Source organism: Pan paniscus, chromosome 8, assembly GCF_029289425.2.
Source record: "Pan paniscus chromosome 8, NHGRI_mPanPan1-v2.0_pri, whole genome shotgun sequence".
In the NCBI taxonomy this organism is placed as follows: Eukaryota; Metazoa; Chordata; class Mammalia; order Primates; family Hominidae; genus Pan; species Pan paniscus.
The window spans coordinates 96,482,802-96,500,568 of NC_073257.2; the positions used below are offsets into that span (position 1 = coordinate 96,482,802).

Sequence of the window (17,767 nt, forward strand, 5' to 3'; positions counted from 1 at the left end):
TAAATAATCCCAGCACAAAAAGAATCATACTAAAATGCTAGTCAAGTCATCTGAAATTTCAAAGGGCAGATACAACAAATTATATGTTCTTAGGCTTGTGGCCAGTAAACAGCAAGGTTTGAGATTTCCCCTCAGATTAGCACACCCACCTGTGTACTTACTCAAGCCCCCTTTGAGCCTGTATCCTTTTTTGTCACCATGTTCCTCCCCCTTTCTCCTTCTCCTCAGCTAGCTGTAATACGGAATTGAAGTTTGGGATTAATTATTCTGTATTACAAATAGAGTTTCAGCTTTACTTTTAAAAACATGTTTATCAGAAATACCCATTTCATTGGTTTATTTGTATAGCATTAGAATTTTCTTGTCTTTTCCTTGAGTCAGTGGCTCTCCATTTTCAAGTGCTTCTTCTCCTTCCTTCTTGGGTTCAGAGCTTTCCTTTTTGTTTCCAACTGTGAAGCAGCACTATCCTACAATTCCTACAATACTAGTAAGACCTGCTTTTTTTTTTTTTTTTAAACCTTTCTAGATCAAACCTTCTTTGCATCTTCAGATTAACAAAAAGAAAGTTTTGGTTCTCCAGAGTTTGGATGTATTAGTCATCTAGGGAAAAAAAAAAAAATATATATATATATATGAGTCTTTTCCTGAGTAGGTTCTCACGGCCTGTGCATCTAAAAGCACTGGCCCTAGGGTTTGATCTTTGAGACTTGTAGGACCCTGTTTGTGCGAAGTAATGACCAGAGGGCCTGTTCACAGCCTTTTAATAACTATTAATGAGCTTGAAAGGTTCCTTTAGAGGGGAAATATGCTCTAAACTACTACTCTATTTTGAATTCACCCTGAGAACAGCTAAAGCAGTTTACTAATAAAGGGTTTTTTTTTAGTTATAAAATATAGAAAAGAAAGGTATGAAATTATTAGAATAAATCTAGTGGTTTTCCAGAGGGTTTTGAAACAGATCTCTTCTTTTCCTATACTAAACTTGTAGTCAGATGATACTTGTCTCCACATTTAATCAATATGTGGGTCCTAGTACTCATGTTTGGAGAGGTTGATTGTGCTTAAGAAGATAGTTGAGAGATTTCTCCAGTATAATGTTTCATTAAAAAGTTCTTTGATGACTTCTTTTTTTTTTTTTTTTTTTTGAGACAAGAGTCTTGCTCTGTTGCCCAGGCTGGAGTGCAGTGGCCAGATCTCAGCTCACTGCAAGCTCCGCCTCCCGGGTTCACGCCATTCTCCTGCCTCAGCCTCCCAAGTAGCTGGGACTACAGGCGCCTGCCACTACGCCCAGCTATTTTTTTGTATTTTTAGTAGAGACGAGGTTTCACCGTGTTAGCCAGGGTGGTTTCAAACTTCTGACCTTGTGATCTACCCGGCTGGGCCTCCCAAAGTGCTGGGATTACAGGCGTGAGCCACCGTGCTCGGCCTCTTTGATGACTTCTTGAACATCAGCTTGAGGGAACTGCCTTTATCTTCTAAATGGGGAGGCAAGGTAAAGCTTGGCTGTGAGTCTTCAGTAACAGCAGTTTGTTGTTTTTTAAGTTACGGAAGTATAGTAGACCTTCTAGTATGAAGATAGTCCGTTCTAAATATGCAGAGTGAGATAATTAATGTTTACAGGGAGTATTTAGCCCTCGTCACTCTAGAAAGCTGTAGTGGCCAGCAGTGTTCAAACTGCGTTGAAGAATATAGGAAAATAGGCGAGGCGCGGTGGCTTACGCCTGTAATCCCAGCACTTTGTGGGGCCGAGGCAGGCGGATCACGAGGTCAGGAGATCGAGACCATCCTGGTTAACACGGTGAAACCGCATCTCTACTAAAAATATGAAAAATTAGCGGGGCGTGGTGGCGGGTGCCTGTAGTCCCAGTTAGCTACTCTAGAGGCTGAGGCAGGAGAATGGCGTGAACCCATGAGGCGGAGCTTGCCGTGAGCCAGATCGTACCACTGTACTCCAGCCTGGGCAACAGAGTGAGACTCTGTCTCAAAAAAAAAGAATATAGGAAAATAGAGATAAATGGAAGGTTCTGGCCTTTATTATTTTTCCTTCTCAGGAAATTTTGACTTACATTTCTTAAGTATATTACTAGTCTCTACTTCATGATACTTTTTTATTTCAAATTAAATTTTCTCTAGGTTAGCAGAAAATATCTACGTTTAGGTCTTTCCTGCTGTTAGTAGGGATTTGAGCTTTTGTACAAATTCACTTAACTGGCATTGGTGTAGTCTTTCTACTCTAATTTCCAACTGTGTAAAATTGGGAGTAATAAATAACCTACCTCAGAGTAGGAAAATTTAATAAAAATAATTGTTTTTGGCAAATAGAAAGCCTTCCTGGTAATTCCAAATAGCATTTCTTGCCAGAGCATGTACTTACAGGAATACTTGACTTTTCAAAAAGTATGTTTCGAAATAATACCTATTTCTTACTGTGTCTAACTAAGCTTTTAAAACTTGCTCTTTAGTACCTGGCTTGATAAATTTAGAAATCCTATTTATTTTTACCTTCCATGTGCAGTGACTTAATGCGAAGGGAAAAAGTTCTTTTAAAACAATAAAAATTACATAAATGCATCTATATTTGTCGTAATAGCCTGACAGTTTCTTGATGTAGTGTTGTGTCCACCATAATTATATTAAGAATGACAAATTTATATTGTCTTACATCTTCTTTCTCTTACAAATTTCAGGGGGTGTTTCACAAACATTTTTGACATGCAGTGATTATAAATTTATTTTACATGACAGCCCAGTATGTATTTACTGAGAGAAAGTATGTATTTACAACAACCTGATTCACTGTGTATGTATATTTAAAATTCTGATAAAAGATTCATGGGACAATACTTTCTCTTAAAATATTTGATCCTCTCATATTTTTTCTCTCTCTTCTGTTTTTTTAAATGTTGCTAGCAACCTGCAGTTAAAAAACATTGGTCTATTTTGCCCATATAAGTATGAGCATTTAGGTTTTAATATACTGACTTTAAATATGAAGGCTAAGAAGTGTAGATAATTTAATGTGCATAGATTTTGTGTGTATAATCAAAGTAAAGCTTTTTTTTTTTTTTGCAGAAATACTGTTTTTAAGTGGTGCCTCCTAAGAATTGTCTATGGCAGGAAAAAATGTTTATTGTTGAATATTAATAGAGTGGCTTAAATGGCTGATGAGCCCTTTGTAAGAGCCAGCTTTTCCTCAGTTTAACCAAAATGTTGATCTTACTGAATGCCCACCTTTGCCATTTGTCTGCTTATCCTCGACTGCACTGTCTCACTTTAGTAATTCACTATACTTATTCTTTTAGTCCTTTTGGCTGGAGAATTGTTCTCTTGAAATTCATACAGTTGGATAATCTTTCTAAGAGCTACTTAAAAATTACACTTTCACAAATATTCCTATAGGAAACTCTTATGTATATTTTTAAAAATTTAGCCATACATTTTAAGAAAGGGGAAAAGACTAATATTAATTGAATACCTATTATGTTTTTTAATGTCTTAAGTACTTTTCTGGGCATTTCATTTAAATTATTTGATTCTCACAACAACTCAGAGTCAGAGATATTCCAATTTTATAATAAGGAAGATGCAAATAAATCATAAATCAATCAATAAATGATGTAGTAATTTGCTCAGGGTAAGTGAACAAACCATAATTAAATTCTGTTCTACTTCCAGAGTCTGAACCTTAAATATTTTTTGTAAATACAGTGACTCTTCCTTCAAAATGTACATTTGTCCTATTTATAATAGTAATGTAGTGACTCATTATGGAGGAATTAGAAGAAACATTTTGGTATATTTCCTTTCAGTCTTTTAAATATTATGTTATAAAGTTGAATTTATGTATTTTCAGTCATTCTGCTTTTTTCACATAGTATCATTTTATATATATACACACATTTTTATATGGTAAATATTTCTTGAAATTAACATTTTAATGGCCACTTGATAATGCATTATGTGGATATATTCTAAATTAATTTTTTTCTATTGGGCATTAATGTCATTTCTGGTTACAGAGAGGAATATTGGTAAGCAGTTTATCTTTGTGTATAAATCAGTGTCAGTGTCTCTCTTTTCTTAGATAGATTTCCTGGAAGGATATCATTTAATTAAAGGGTATACACTTTCTAAGGCCACTTGATGTGTCAAATGTGTATTTGACAATTGTTGAATTGTCAAACATGCTCATGATGTATAAATTAACAAGGCTCAATCTGATTGACTCTAATGTGTGACTATAATCAATTTTATACATAAGAATAGCTTCAGCTTCCTTAGAAATTAGCTCTGGGAGTGACTTTTCATAAAAATAAAATATTTTTGAATGAAATGCAAATTAGAGTAACTCAGTAAAAAAACTTTACTAATTCAATTTCGTGTATGCTCATTTTTAATTTAAATATGGTTAACATCAAATATGGTATTTTGTACCTTTTCGCAGCCAATTTCAAGGACTATCTAGTATAGTCATTGGTTAATTGACTAGAAATGTGCATCTAACTCATGGTCCAATAGGCCTTCCACAAACGTAGGCATGGGTTAGTTTCTTGGAATTATGAGAAATGCAGCGTTAGTGGTTTCTGTATAAAGCCTTTTATTACAATCTGCTTTGCAGCTTGTGGGATTTATTTTTTTTAGCCAGTCTTTTTTCTGTACCATAATGCTTACAGTATTCTTGTACTCTGGATAAATATACTGTGTCTATTGATCACATCAATGGAACTGTACTATTATGATGCCATTTAGGTTTTTTTTCCTGAACTACTCTACATCATCTGAGAGGTAGATGTTAATGGATTCTGTGTCTTTGAGATATAGACCCATGAAATTAATCATCTAAGAGTGATTGTGCCTCTGTAGTAAATGCTTACTTAAGTCCCTCTTAATCACTTTGATACTTTAAAAAAAAAAAACCAAACCCGTTAACTGGTCATCAACTTAGAAAAGCCATTGAACTCTTTATTTCAGAAATTATTTTTAAACAATTTATATTATCAATCTGCTATCCTCTAAATTTTCTGAGGTCTAGAGGCACCATTTTGAGATACAGAGGAATAAGAGCATTCCTTTTTCCCAAAAAGCACTGGAAGCTGTGATTGGCTTCATGTGATCTCTAAAGCGAAAGTCTTTAAATCTAGTTGTAATACAGTATTAGGGATACAAATTAAGTCTTTCTATACTGATGTGCAGAGCCTCACTTATAATTTGCATCATATTCAGGTTAAGATCAGATTATACCTTTAGTGGTCTTCAATGGCAATAATTAAACTGGCCGGGCATGGTGGCTCACGCCTGTGATCCCAGCACTTTGGGAGGCCAAGGTGGGTGGATCACAAAGCAAGGAGTTCGAGACCAGTCTGGCCAACATAGTGAAACCCCGTCTCTACTAAAAATACAAAAAAATTAGCCAGGCATGGTGGCAGGCGCCTGTAATCCCATCTACTTGGGAGGCTGAGGCAAGGAGAATCGCTTGAACCTGGGAGGTGGAGGTTGCATTGAGCCAAGATTGCACTACTGCACTCCAGCCCGGGTGATAGTGCAAGACTCCATCTCAAAAATAAATAAATAAATAAATAAATAAATAAATAAATAAATAAATCTAACACATACTTATTTAATCTTATGCAGAAGCCTCTGAAATTACTTAAAAATTAATTTCTACCTCCTTCATAAGAGGTTACTTGGGACTAAAACTTTTTAGGTATTTGGAGTATGAATATTAAATTTTATCAGAATTACTTTCAATATTTTGTTTGGTAAGAGTCTTCAAGTGATTCCTCTTAAGTGTGTGTGAGAAGTTTTACACATGCCTTTCTAAGGTTATGAGTATTTGTACTAACTCGCAAATTACTTTAGTAAGAAAGTATAAATCTATTTAATGTTTTTGTTATGTACAAATATATTAAATGAAATAATGAATAATGCCTAGGAAAACACAACAATAGCAAAGCAAATACTTGTGGCTGCCACCCAGTCATGGCAATCCTTGGTGTTGTGTGTGGTCTCTGATGCCATTGTCCTGTCTTTTTCTTGTCTCTGCTCTCCCATTATGCCATTGGCAAGGAGTTGAGAAGTTAGTCCATTACTTCTCTGACAAAGCGTGGTACAGTACAATTTTGGATTTTTTCCTACCACCTTCCTCATAATCACTTTTTTTGGTTTTTTTTTTCCAGTTTGCATGATGCATGTCAGAGCCTGCATGAAAGTACAGGCATGTTACAGATGGCTCTATTTCCACCTTCCTTTTTATGGTTAAAATGTATTTAATAATAACAATAAACTTGTATGTACCCAGGAAAAAAATTAGCTAAATTCTATGTCTGTTATGCAGTAGCATTATTACACTTTAGAACATTTCCTGCTTTCTATTTGGTGTACTTTGACATATTTTTACTCCATCAGGACTTGACATCTTTAGCTGCCATCTTTTGCTAATAACCCTAGAACAAGAATGCTTATGAAAACTGGCATGAGTGCTTTTCCGTATGCTAATGCTGTAGATCTTTGAAGTGTCGTAAAACAGTAAAGGTGAACTGTTTTGCTCATTGGTGGGTACTACTTTGCCTTTTTTCATGTTCATTATGTTTCCCCCAATGGGTCACTGTGGAATCACCTCTTTCCAGAAATACTGCTCCATACTGTGGCTTGAGTTTAGTATCTGAAAGTTATCCTGGGTAGGCTAGATCATCTAAGAAGGAAATAGGACATTATCCAGGAAAGTTAGTTCCTTAATATTGGTATTATATCTGCCTGTAGTGTTTTAAAATATATTAAAATAATCATCTGGTTATACTGTATATTCTGAAAGCCTGTGAACTCATCAGAACTCACCAAATTGCACAGAATATTAAATTTTAGTGCTGTATTTTAAGAAATTATCTGATGGTTCAAATTCTGGCTTTGCCACTTGCCAAAATGTTTGAATTTGAACACGTTAACATTTTTTAACCCCAGTTTACTCATTTATAGAAAGAAAAGAACAATATGTTTCACCTAGGGGTCTCATGGTAACTAGAGATCATGCATGCAGACTCAAGAGTTTGAATCTATACCCTTGGAAAGAAGGGAACGCTGTTCTCTAAGAGCCCAGAGTATGACATTTCTCAGGTGTTTATGTGTCAGGCATTGTACTGTTACTGGTTATTATTTGCAACAATTCCATGAAGTATATATACTGGTATTACCCTCATTTTGTAAATTATGAAATTCCATTTCAGGGTAGTGGGATTATTTTTACCCAATATCTCACCTCAATGATAGATCTATAAGTGATAGAGCCAGGATTCAAACTCAGATCAGCCTGATTGTAAAAGCTAAGTGACTCAGTATTGTGTTGTACTACCTCCTTTGTAGAGAGAAGAAAGTTCTCTCTAAACTTGCATGTCTTTGCTCTGGTTCTTATCTCCAGGAAGGCAGTTAAAGATCCTTGACTTCTGTGTCATATTAAATATGCTTGATGTGGATTCAAAACTTATAGGTAGTGTTGACATTATTGAACTATGTATTTGAAGCCTAGAAACCTCATATTCTAGTTTATTATTATATTGCTAAAGAACTTGCTTTTGTTTCGAAGACCCAGTTACAAAATAGCTATGACTTGAACTCATCATTCTTATATGCTTTAATAATCATAGAAGAAATTTATTGAGGACATACTATGTGCTAGGAAGTCCTATGCTAAATGTTTTACATATGTTGTCATATTTAATTATTAGAATTTTCTAGTAGCTGAATGCTTGTTAAGATACTTTCCCCAACCTATTTCTAGTCTTCAGATAAAAAACATTTGGTGGCTAAGATTTTAAAAGGTCATTATGAGAGGTACTTATGTATAACATGCTTGTGTATAACATGCAGTCAGTATTTCCTGCTATCCTTCTAAACTTGAATCATTAAGCTAATCAGACTTATTTGGAGGGAACAATTGTTTTTTCCTATTAGATTATTTTTCATCAGTGTTTATTTTTTGAAACTAGTTTTTATTTAATCATTAATGCTTCATCATTGACCTAAATCACTTTGGTAATTCTTGGCCAAATAAGTAATTCTTGAATATACCACTAATATTTATTTATTCACTTATTCATTTATCTAGCAAATGTATATTTAATCCCTACTTTGTGCCAAATAATAGAAATACCAACTATAACGAAAAATGAATAAAGCATGGTACATGCCTGAAAGGAGCTCCAAGTCTTTGGCTATCTTTGTAAAGCAGCCTAAAATAGACATTTACGATTATCATTAAAGATGTCTACCAAGCCTTTGCACAACCCCCCTGTAGTGCCTATTGCTGACATTATTGAACTTGACGCATGGAACTCTTTAATCTGAGAATTATCAGAATGGTGTGCTGAAGTTTACATGTATAACTAAAGTAAGACTTGAAGTTGCTGAGTTCAGTTAGAGGCACTTAGCTCTGTAAGTCTGGGGATAGGTCCTCATTTTGATGCTTCAGTAACCAACCCCTCCACAAGTTTCAGGATTAAAGTTTTACTCGTTTGTGACTATAGGGAGTAGTTAAGATATGAGATCTTTCGTAGTGGGGGGATTCCTTTTGCCCTCTAGGTTTTGTGGGCTTCCGAGGCTATGAAATCCATGGATTAGCGGACAGCCTTCCCAAAGGCCTTTTTTGGATACAAGCCAATACCTCATCTTGCCTGTCCCACCTTCAAATCTTTTTCAGTCCTCTCCAGATTTTATGCCAAATAGCTTGTGATATGGTTTTTCTGACAATTTCGTCCCCACTGGTTACATTCCTCACTGGTTCCACTGGAGTGATCATTCTAAAACACACACATTAGATATTCTGATTCCTCTTCTTAAAATTCATCTACATCTCCCATCATCTACAGCACAAAGTCATAGCTACTTAGCCTGACATGAGTCCTAGGAGCTGGCCCTTAGCTATGCTTTTGCACTATCCTTTCAAATTCAGTCTAAAATTTGAAGTGACCAGAACATGGCATGTTCTTTTTTTGCCTCTGTGTTTGGCATGTACTAGCTCATTACACAGAATATTCTTCCCTTCTTGTTTATTTGATAAACTCCTATTCACCCTGTTAAAACTCAGGGCAGATTGTTCGCGGTTCTAGAATGCCTCCTGTGACCTCTCCAGGCAGGCATGTTTTCTTTTTGTTCCCATATGTTGTTACGCTTAAGACATGATCTCACCATTCCTTTACCTTATTGTCTCCCTCACTAAGCTCCTCAAGCACAGGAACAAAGTTATGTTCAGCTCCAGATTTTCTCACTCCTAGTACAGTACATGATACATAATAAACATTTAAAAAGTGTGTGCTTTTTGATATTCATTCCTATTTGTCTTAGCCGTGAGGATATGGAATCTTTTTATATTTACATTCTAAAAATGTCTGAGGGCATCCTTTTAATGACCATAGAAGCAGCAGTGGATGTGAGCAAGATGAATTAACATCTGGCATTTATATGAACACAGTTGAATGTTTAGAATTTGGGGAAATTGTAGCAACAAGCCATCAGAACACATCTCTGCCTTGCTTGCTAGAGGTTAAGAGGTAGCTTGTTGTTCAACTTGCTAGCAGGGGTAATTAGCGGCAATCCAGTCCTTAGTGGGTAACCACTTCCATGTAGTCTTCCACATACCAGGAGCAAGTTGTTTCCTTGTTCCTCACATTATAGGTGTTTCTTATTCCTCATGAAAGAGACTTTTTGTTTTTACAGTAGTGGAATTGATTTTCCAAATATAGTTACCAAATAAATAATAAAGCAAGACATTGATTTGGGGATAGGGAAATTATATCATGCCACAAAAATTAATTTTTAATAAAAATATAAAATTTTATTTAGCATATAGAAACCACTGATTTAGTTAATGTAATTCACTAGTAGTATAGATGTCTAACTTGTAGTTTAGACATTTATTTATAAAACTGTTAAATTCCTCTCGGTTGACTCAACATTTTGTTATTCTTTAAAAACTGGATGTTTTCTAATTCATTAATATTTGATATGAAGCTTTATTGCATTTAATACAAGTAGCTTGTCTTTCTGACTCTGCTGTATTTCCGTTTATTTCTCTGATAAGCAGTGGTCAGTTGGGTACTGTGAGTAATCAAAACAGTACAAGTGGTGAGTACAAAACAGTACAAATTTATAGTGCACAATGGCCCTTTCCTGGGCATTTCTGGAGGTAGGTTGTCTTAATAATCAGTTTATTACCTGTCTTAATTGAAAAATCGTCTTTTTATGCTTTTCACTGATAGCACATGTTTATACCTTTTTTCTTATTGGCAATAGACATATTACAATAAAGTCCATTTTTAAATTGTCACTGATATTTTCAGAAGTCTTAAATTGCTTTAAGAGTTTTAACTTGGAACTAGAATATCTTACCATGTTTGAGGGTGAAAAGGAAAAACAAATCCCCATTCAACCAACCAATTGATCGTGCCTCCTTCCTAATTACTTTTTATTCCCTTTGGTAGATTTTGGTTTGTTTAATATGGTCCTGCTCTATTTTTTCACTAATCTTTCAAGGTTTTTGATCACTTTGGCACGGTCATTTTTATCTAGGGAACCCCAGGGAGAATCTGTTGATTTAATTATGTGGTGATTTTAGTATCTTCCGTTTTGCGGGACAGTTCATTCATTTTTGTGTTGATGTGCTGTGAAAATACCCAGTGACTTTAAAGTCTGGGATATTTAGCTTGAGGCAGCAATTGAGCTGACTTGTTTATTTCAAACATTCTGCAATATGATTTGATGTGACATATTTCTGTACAGATTAATTTTGAGTAGTCACTGTCTTGATATTTTTTTTAATGCAAGTCAGCTGTATGCCATCATAGCCAACCATCCTCCATGAGTTGATGAGCCTTGCCCTCAGTCACTCCCAATCCAGCCATAATCTAATCCCTGGCTGCTGATCCTGGGCAGCCATTGTCCAGTGCTGGTCAGGGAGGTGGAAGAACTGAAAAAAACACAAATGATGCAGTATAAATAGATCCGCCCCTTCTATTGGGGAAATTAGAGCTACTATGTAGATTTATTTGTGGATTAGCATAGCAAAAAAAACTTATTAGTGAGAAATGGCCCTCTGAATTTCATGTTGTAAAGCCCTTTGCCAAAGTTTTTGACATTTTAGCCCACATTATTTAAAGAGTGTATGTGTGTGTGTGTGTGTGTGTGTGTGTGTGTGTGTGTGAGAGAGAGAGAGAGAGAGAGAGAGAGGAGAGAGAGAGGAGAGAGATAATGCATTTGTAGCAAATAACCCTGTATCAGGACAGGCCCAGTTGGCCCTGTCCATATATTTTAACTATTTGGGCCATTGAAAGATAGCTTTAAGATTTGTATTTTTTACTGGATACCCCCAAATCATGGAAATGGCATAGTTCCTCTGATTGTTTTTGAAACATAACTACACAATGAGCTTCAGGGAAGTACATGTGAGGCACACAGACCCTAAGAACCTTGTCATAGGCTTCTGTTCTTTAGTTGCAGTTAGAGGCAACTTCACATTTGTTTTACTCTGAGCCATCGTTCAAAAGGCTGATTATTCTAAATTTAAGTAAATGAATGTTTACTTTTCGTTAGGGTAGATCTGTTTTTCACATGTCAGCCATAATAGGAGTGAGACAGAACAAATAAACTTTGAAACATTTTATTTGGAAACTTTTCAACAAGAATATTAAAAATAGGTTAGCATTAGCTAAATGTCTCGACCTATATTTGTTAAATAAATAGAATTTCACATAAACTGAGAATATAGTGATTTACTCTAAATCTTGTTTATCTGCTGGTGCTTTTCATTCTTGACAGAAGAACAACACTTGTTAACGTGGTGTACAACTTTTTTTTTTAACTTTAATGTAAGTAGTATTCCGAAGGTCACCGTTAACACCTGAATGTTTTGTGGAGGTTAAACCAAAAGCTGTAGAATCATTCTGTCAAGCTCTAAGGTTTAAAATACCTAATGAATCTATTATGGCAGGAATTTTTTCTGTAATAAATTAGTACTTTAATGTTTTCTTTTTCTCATTTAATTTTGGATCTTGTTCAGTGTTTACTGCCTGTATCATTTTTTGTTTGCATTATCACTCTTGTATGTGTCTAATTTGCTTGAATATTGCAGTTCATTTTTTAATTAAAAGAAACTCCACATATTTTCCATATTAAAGCCATAATAAGTACCAACACAGCCTAATTGGTATTTATATTAAATCTGGGTGGAATTTCTAAGAACTTGCTGCTAATGTTGTTTTTAATTTTAACAGCCTCAAGTACTACAGCCTTCCAGCAGCCTTCCCAGACCCACAGACCACACCCAGGGAAAACTAATAAAGCCACAACGTATCGAGGCCCGCAGTGAATGTGCAATCCAAGACATGCATCAGGGTGGTGCACATCCGGAAGAAAGCTTTACACACGTCTTGCACCAAGAAAGCAACTATGGTTTGGAAGAGCAGCCTTTTTCATCAGGCCCACAATTAACGATGGATGTGGCTAAGAGTACACCTTCTGAAGCAAACTTAAACATTACTGTAAATGCTCAAGAGCCTTATCATTTGGCAAACAATCAAATTAGTGACATGCAGTTTATACCCACTTCTCTTCAGACACCTCCCGAGTCAAGTACAGTAGACCAGGCTAAGAGAGTTGGAAGAAATCAGTCTCTGCCAGTGGGTTATATGTCTCAGCCCAAGTCCTTGCAGCTTTTAAAGCCATCCATATTGAGTTCTTTGGTACCGCCTCCAGTTTCTGAATCATCTCCAAGTAGGACTCCCACTTGTAAAAAGTCACCAATAATCACAACATGTAATTCAGCAAAACTTCAGCCAACATCTAGTCAAACAAATCTTGCAAATAATCAGAATCTGAAAGCATCTAAGCTCCGCCCCCCCTCAGGCTCTTTCAAACAAAAACAAACAAACAGCCCCCAACTAGAGCCTCAAAGCTTCCAGGCCAAGACAAGCATCCCAAGGCCACTAACACAACGAAAGGAAATCATGCAGAATCCAAATGGCAATTTGCATTCTGGGGATTGTTTGGCCTCTAATCGATATTCTCGTCTTCCTAAACCAAAGATACATTAAGTACATAGCCATCACCTGCCAATTTGTTTCTTAAAAACAATCTCTTCTGTAATAGCTTTATGTGCAGCTTGCAGCTTGCTACTGTGGTGGAGGTTCCATTGAAAGCCTGCAAATCTTAGATTAAAATGTGGAAGCTTCTACTAGTTTGGCTCCTTCATTTTATATCCTGGTTGAAGTACATGCCATTTGAGCATAATTATCTCAGGTAAACACGAAAGTTTGCTTACCCATTTCAGAGGCCTGCCAAAGGCCCAAATCATGTTATCCATCCCTCTCCACGTCAGAAAATTCATAATATTTTACTGAGCAGGCAAGAAGTGTGCTTTGCTGGTTTAGTCCTGTTAAGGTCTGTATTTATTGTGGTTGTCAGAACCTCACCCCTTTTCACTTGTCTCTCCTGTGAATATGGCTACTATTTTAACTAAAGATATGGTGATAATGGAAGATGGTAGTCTGTAAGCAGAGTTCTGGCCAGTGTTTTGTATATTTAAAAGGTCTATGCAAAGCTCTGTGATGAATAAAGGAGATTAGGCTTTTAATGGAAAGTCTATGTAAGTTTTATTTTTCCTTGCCAGGGTCAGTCAGCTAATGTTACTGTTGATTCATTTCCCAAATTCCCCAGGCTGAAAATGTTTCTTATTACATATAAATCAGTTATATATTCCTTTACATCTTGTTTTACAAACACATGTGCATGCACACACACATATACACACACATACCATTTATGTTTGTATTTGTTACTGGGTAAATTTTAGAGAGCTTGAGATACACCTTGAAACCTGTACCTAAAGATGTATTCATTTGTAACATATGTTGGTGCTAGAGTTTTGCTGGTAATTCAGGTTTGAACCCTTAGGCTTATGGATCCATGATAGCCATTTTAAGGTTCCACAGCATTATGTCTTTAATTGTAATATTTATATTTATTGATTTTCTGCTAATATCTGAAGACTGAAATAATGAACTTGAAACATTTGCACAAAACTTTGATGGGGTATAAATATACCATATATAGGGATTGTAAACTATTTTCTATAGCAAAACAAGTTAAAATATTTTGAGAAAAATAACAAATTTAAATAAGACTATCTTGAGAAAGCTGGAGTTCATAATATTCTCCCCCTCCCCCATCTCCAGTCTCCTAGGTTTCCCTTTTCTGTGTTTTTTGTTTTTTTCTGTTTGTTTTTTGAGACAGAGTCTTGCTCCATTGCCCAGGATGGATTGCAGTGGCACAATCTCGGCTCACTGCAACCTCTGCCTCCCGGGTTCAAGCGATTCTCCTGCCTCAGCCTCCTGAGTAGCTGGGACTACAGGCATGTGCCACCATGCCTGGCTAATTTTTTTGTATTTTTAGTAGAGATGAGGTTTCACCTTGTTGGTCAGGCTGGTCTCGAACTCCTGACCTCAAGTGATCCACCCACCTCGTCTATGGTGTATTTTTGAAAGACAATTTTTTAAAGGTAGATTTGGGAAAAAAATAGAATTGAAGATGGGAAATTTTGTTTTATTAAAAAGGTGCTAGAAGGTGTTTCAAAGACAATATTCTTATTTTAATACGCTGTAGAAGGTAGGTGTGGAACCTCCATGCTACCATGTGCACAAACCTAATTATGCTTTGGGTCACTTGTCAGTTCAGTAAATCTGCCTTCCTCTTCTCCCAAATCATGTCATCTTTAGGTTGTTCACCTGCAGCTGCTTTAAATGAATTAGTATCTTTCAGATAGATAACCTTACAAGGAGAATGTTTGTTTTGAGCAGCTGACCAAAAATATATCAAACAGGATTATGGCCAAAAAGTCACTCAAATTTCTAGAGATTCCTTTAAAAGATGTATGTTGATGAAATTGCCCCTTTATAAGAAAAACAACAGCAAGTCTTTTAGTAGAAATTTGAAAGAAGTGTTTGCTACCATTTTGACCCATTATTCCCTTACCTATCAGATGAATTTGCCATTCACTGGATAGAAACCATTCTTGGATTTGGTAAGAGGTGAGCAAGACAAATCTTGTACCATACTCTTATGTACCAGCACTTCTGATGGAGAAGCAGTGAAGTTCAGAACGTTCTTCACATAGTCCAGATACTGTTAAGAGTCAGGCAAATCAGCAAAGCACTTATTTGTTTATGGAGATGACCCATGATGGCTGCAGTTGTAAGTGGGCATACGTGTTCTATCATTTTGAAGGAGAAAGAAAACCGTTCTCACATGTTGCAAATATGTGAATCATACTATATTCCCCTAAAGTAAAACCAGTGACTTAGTGGTTTTTGGTTTATTTAGAAGTTGGTTTAGACCCTTATGAAACATTATTTACGAGTTGGCCTTATCCTTAAGGGAAAAGTTCTAAATTTTTAAATTTATTTTTAATTCCCTAGTCTGAGGGAAATGTCTTTATTGTCCATTACATAAAAATGTTGACTCCAGTAATTTATTTTTCTCTATTTTTTCCTCCATGTATTTACTCCATTTTTCTCTATTTTTTTCTTCCCTGATGGATTTGCAGAAATGTTAACCAATTAGCTCAACTTTTCTCTACCTTTGTTGAGTCTTAATCTTTTAGAAGATAGGCTTATCGTATATTTATGAAGCATAATATATTAAAAGAAAACAAATCTAGGATGCTTGCATGACATAAAGTATTTGCCTGCAGTTTTCATTAAAAACTGCAAGAATATCATGCTTGTCTGCTTCTTAGTAAATGTTAAGTCTGAAATGGAAGTGAGGATGTAACTCTACTGAATAATCAAAGATCATCTTAGATTTGGCTTGATCTGTGTTTATTGCTTCTATTAATGTAAATCAACTCTGTGCCAAATCCTCCTCCACAGGAACACAAACCATTTATTGTCTTAGTTCTAGTGGTATCAATGAAGATAGTTACAGTGTATGAATTCTAAGTCCTGAGGAAGAAATTTTATGGGGTTTGTTAAGTTTCACATTTGTGAAAGAGGAAATTAGTAGAGTATTCAGACTTCGATATTTGGCTGTTAATGGGATGCATATCAAATTTTTAAAAGAAGGCTTGGCCTAAGGAGTTTATTGGTACAGGTGCAGATGATTTTAAGGCATTAAAGGATTATAGAGTTATGTCATTTAGACTGTTTCTAATAACTGAGACCATCTAACATTTTTCTTTTGGAGTCTCATTTTTATTTGTGCAATATTTTCAGGCATATAGGCTACTGTTCATTGTATTTATATATATATTAGAATTTACTAAGTACTTTAACAAGTAAAAATCTGAATATGAAAGAAAATATCAGATTTGCACTTTAAATGAGCTTAATTGCTTGAAGTTGTGCCTGAAATATCGAATTGCCTCCTATTGGGTGTGGCTTTGTTGAAATAAATTTGTAATTGTTGCTGTTTGAAGATATCAGTACAGCTGTTCACAGAAATATATTCCCAGCATGTCACTTTTCCCATTAAAGCACTAAGTTTTCTTTGAATGTTCCATTGTTCGATAAGTATTTTACTTTTTCCTCAGTACATCAGAGAGAGCGTGATCCCCCTACAGCTGTCACTTCCAAATGTTCCTGTAGCATAAATGGTGTTACAGACACTGAGGTGCACTCTTGGTTTCTGAGCAGAGTTGTCATACTGGTTTCCTGGTCTCTAGGGCACTGGGGATGTACTTTGAAATCACCGAACAGGCTTGCAATTAAGATCAATAAGGCTGCAGCACCATTTCAATTTACTTTCCATCTTACCCAGTAGTTTTTCTGTTTTTAAATTCGTTTGGGTGGTTATGTTTGCATGCTTAAGCACACATTTGAAAATTAATTATAGCTGTACTACCCGATGTTTTTCCTTGGGGATGATGGCCTTGTTCCTTTTTAAATTCTGATGCTTGAATTCTATTTTCTAATGATCTTTCACATCTCCCTTTAAGTTTTTGCTGCAGCAATTTGAGAGAGTACTTTTGATTAAATGATTCTGATGGTGGGCACCAATCTACAACTATGTCATTAACTGAAGATACATGTTTTAATCTTGTTGGGAATAAGCTTACCCACTTTCTCCTTGGTAAAGCGTTTACTTAACAAAATAATACCCGAGAATGTAAGGTCTCTAAGTCATTACTAACAAAGAGCAAAAATAATATCTGCAGTATTGTTTTTCCCATTGATTTTAAAAGTCAGTTTAGAGTACAAACTGTATATTAGAATTTGCCTGTAAAATGAATTCTAAAAAGCAGATGTAAAGTCTCTCCTGAAAATGTTGGCATAGTAAATAAAAATAAAGTTCATAATTATAAAAGTTCTCTTGTCTTTCTCAACATTGACTCCCATAGTTTGCTTTTTCTTTGATATCTTTTTTCCCACAAAGATCTAAGATACTGTTCATTTGCTTATGTTTTTCCCAACTCTGATACTTTATTTTACATGCTGCCTTCACACACATCTTGACACCCCAAGCCCTGATTGAGTAGGAGTTGATCAGTATTTTGTTGTTGTGTCTTCACAAATTCTGTAAGTGATCTAGTACTTTCGTTTCCATTGTAATAAAATATCTGCTTTATCTTAGAATATTGGGATAATGGTTAATGGACATTTCAAGAAACATTAGCACCTTGGATTTAGAATGCTGTACAAGGAAGAAAACACTTGTAATTTTAATTATTTTGTCATTGTTTTTAAGCAGTATACAAAATAGCTTGAGGCAAGAAAGGTGTTTAGTGAAATTT

The 17,767-nt window shown here is 35.5% G+C and overlaps 1 protein-coding gene across 5 annotated transcripts in view; it reads left to right on the plus strand.

Annotated features, from left to right (window-relative positions):
• CCSER2 (coiled-coil serine rich protein 2) overlaps nt 1–17,340 on the plus strand; it is a 189,891-nt gene extending 172,551 nt beyond the window's left edge. For 3 of the 5 annotated variants that reach the window (XM_003828207.6, XM_003828206.5, XM_008953549.5), the window contains one exon: nt 12,258–17,340. In XM_003828207.6, coding sequence (XP_003828255.1) covers nt 12,258–12,352 — 95 coding nt within the window. In that variant the 3' untranslated portion in view covers nt 12,353–17,340. Of the gene's footprint in view, nt 1–6,066; nt 6,107–12,257 lie in introns of all 5 variants that reach the window. The other 2 variants (XM_034931016.4, XM_014346506.6) reach the window with 1 other exon arrangement.
• The last annotated feature ends 427 nt before the right edge of the window (nt 17,341–17,767 follow it).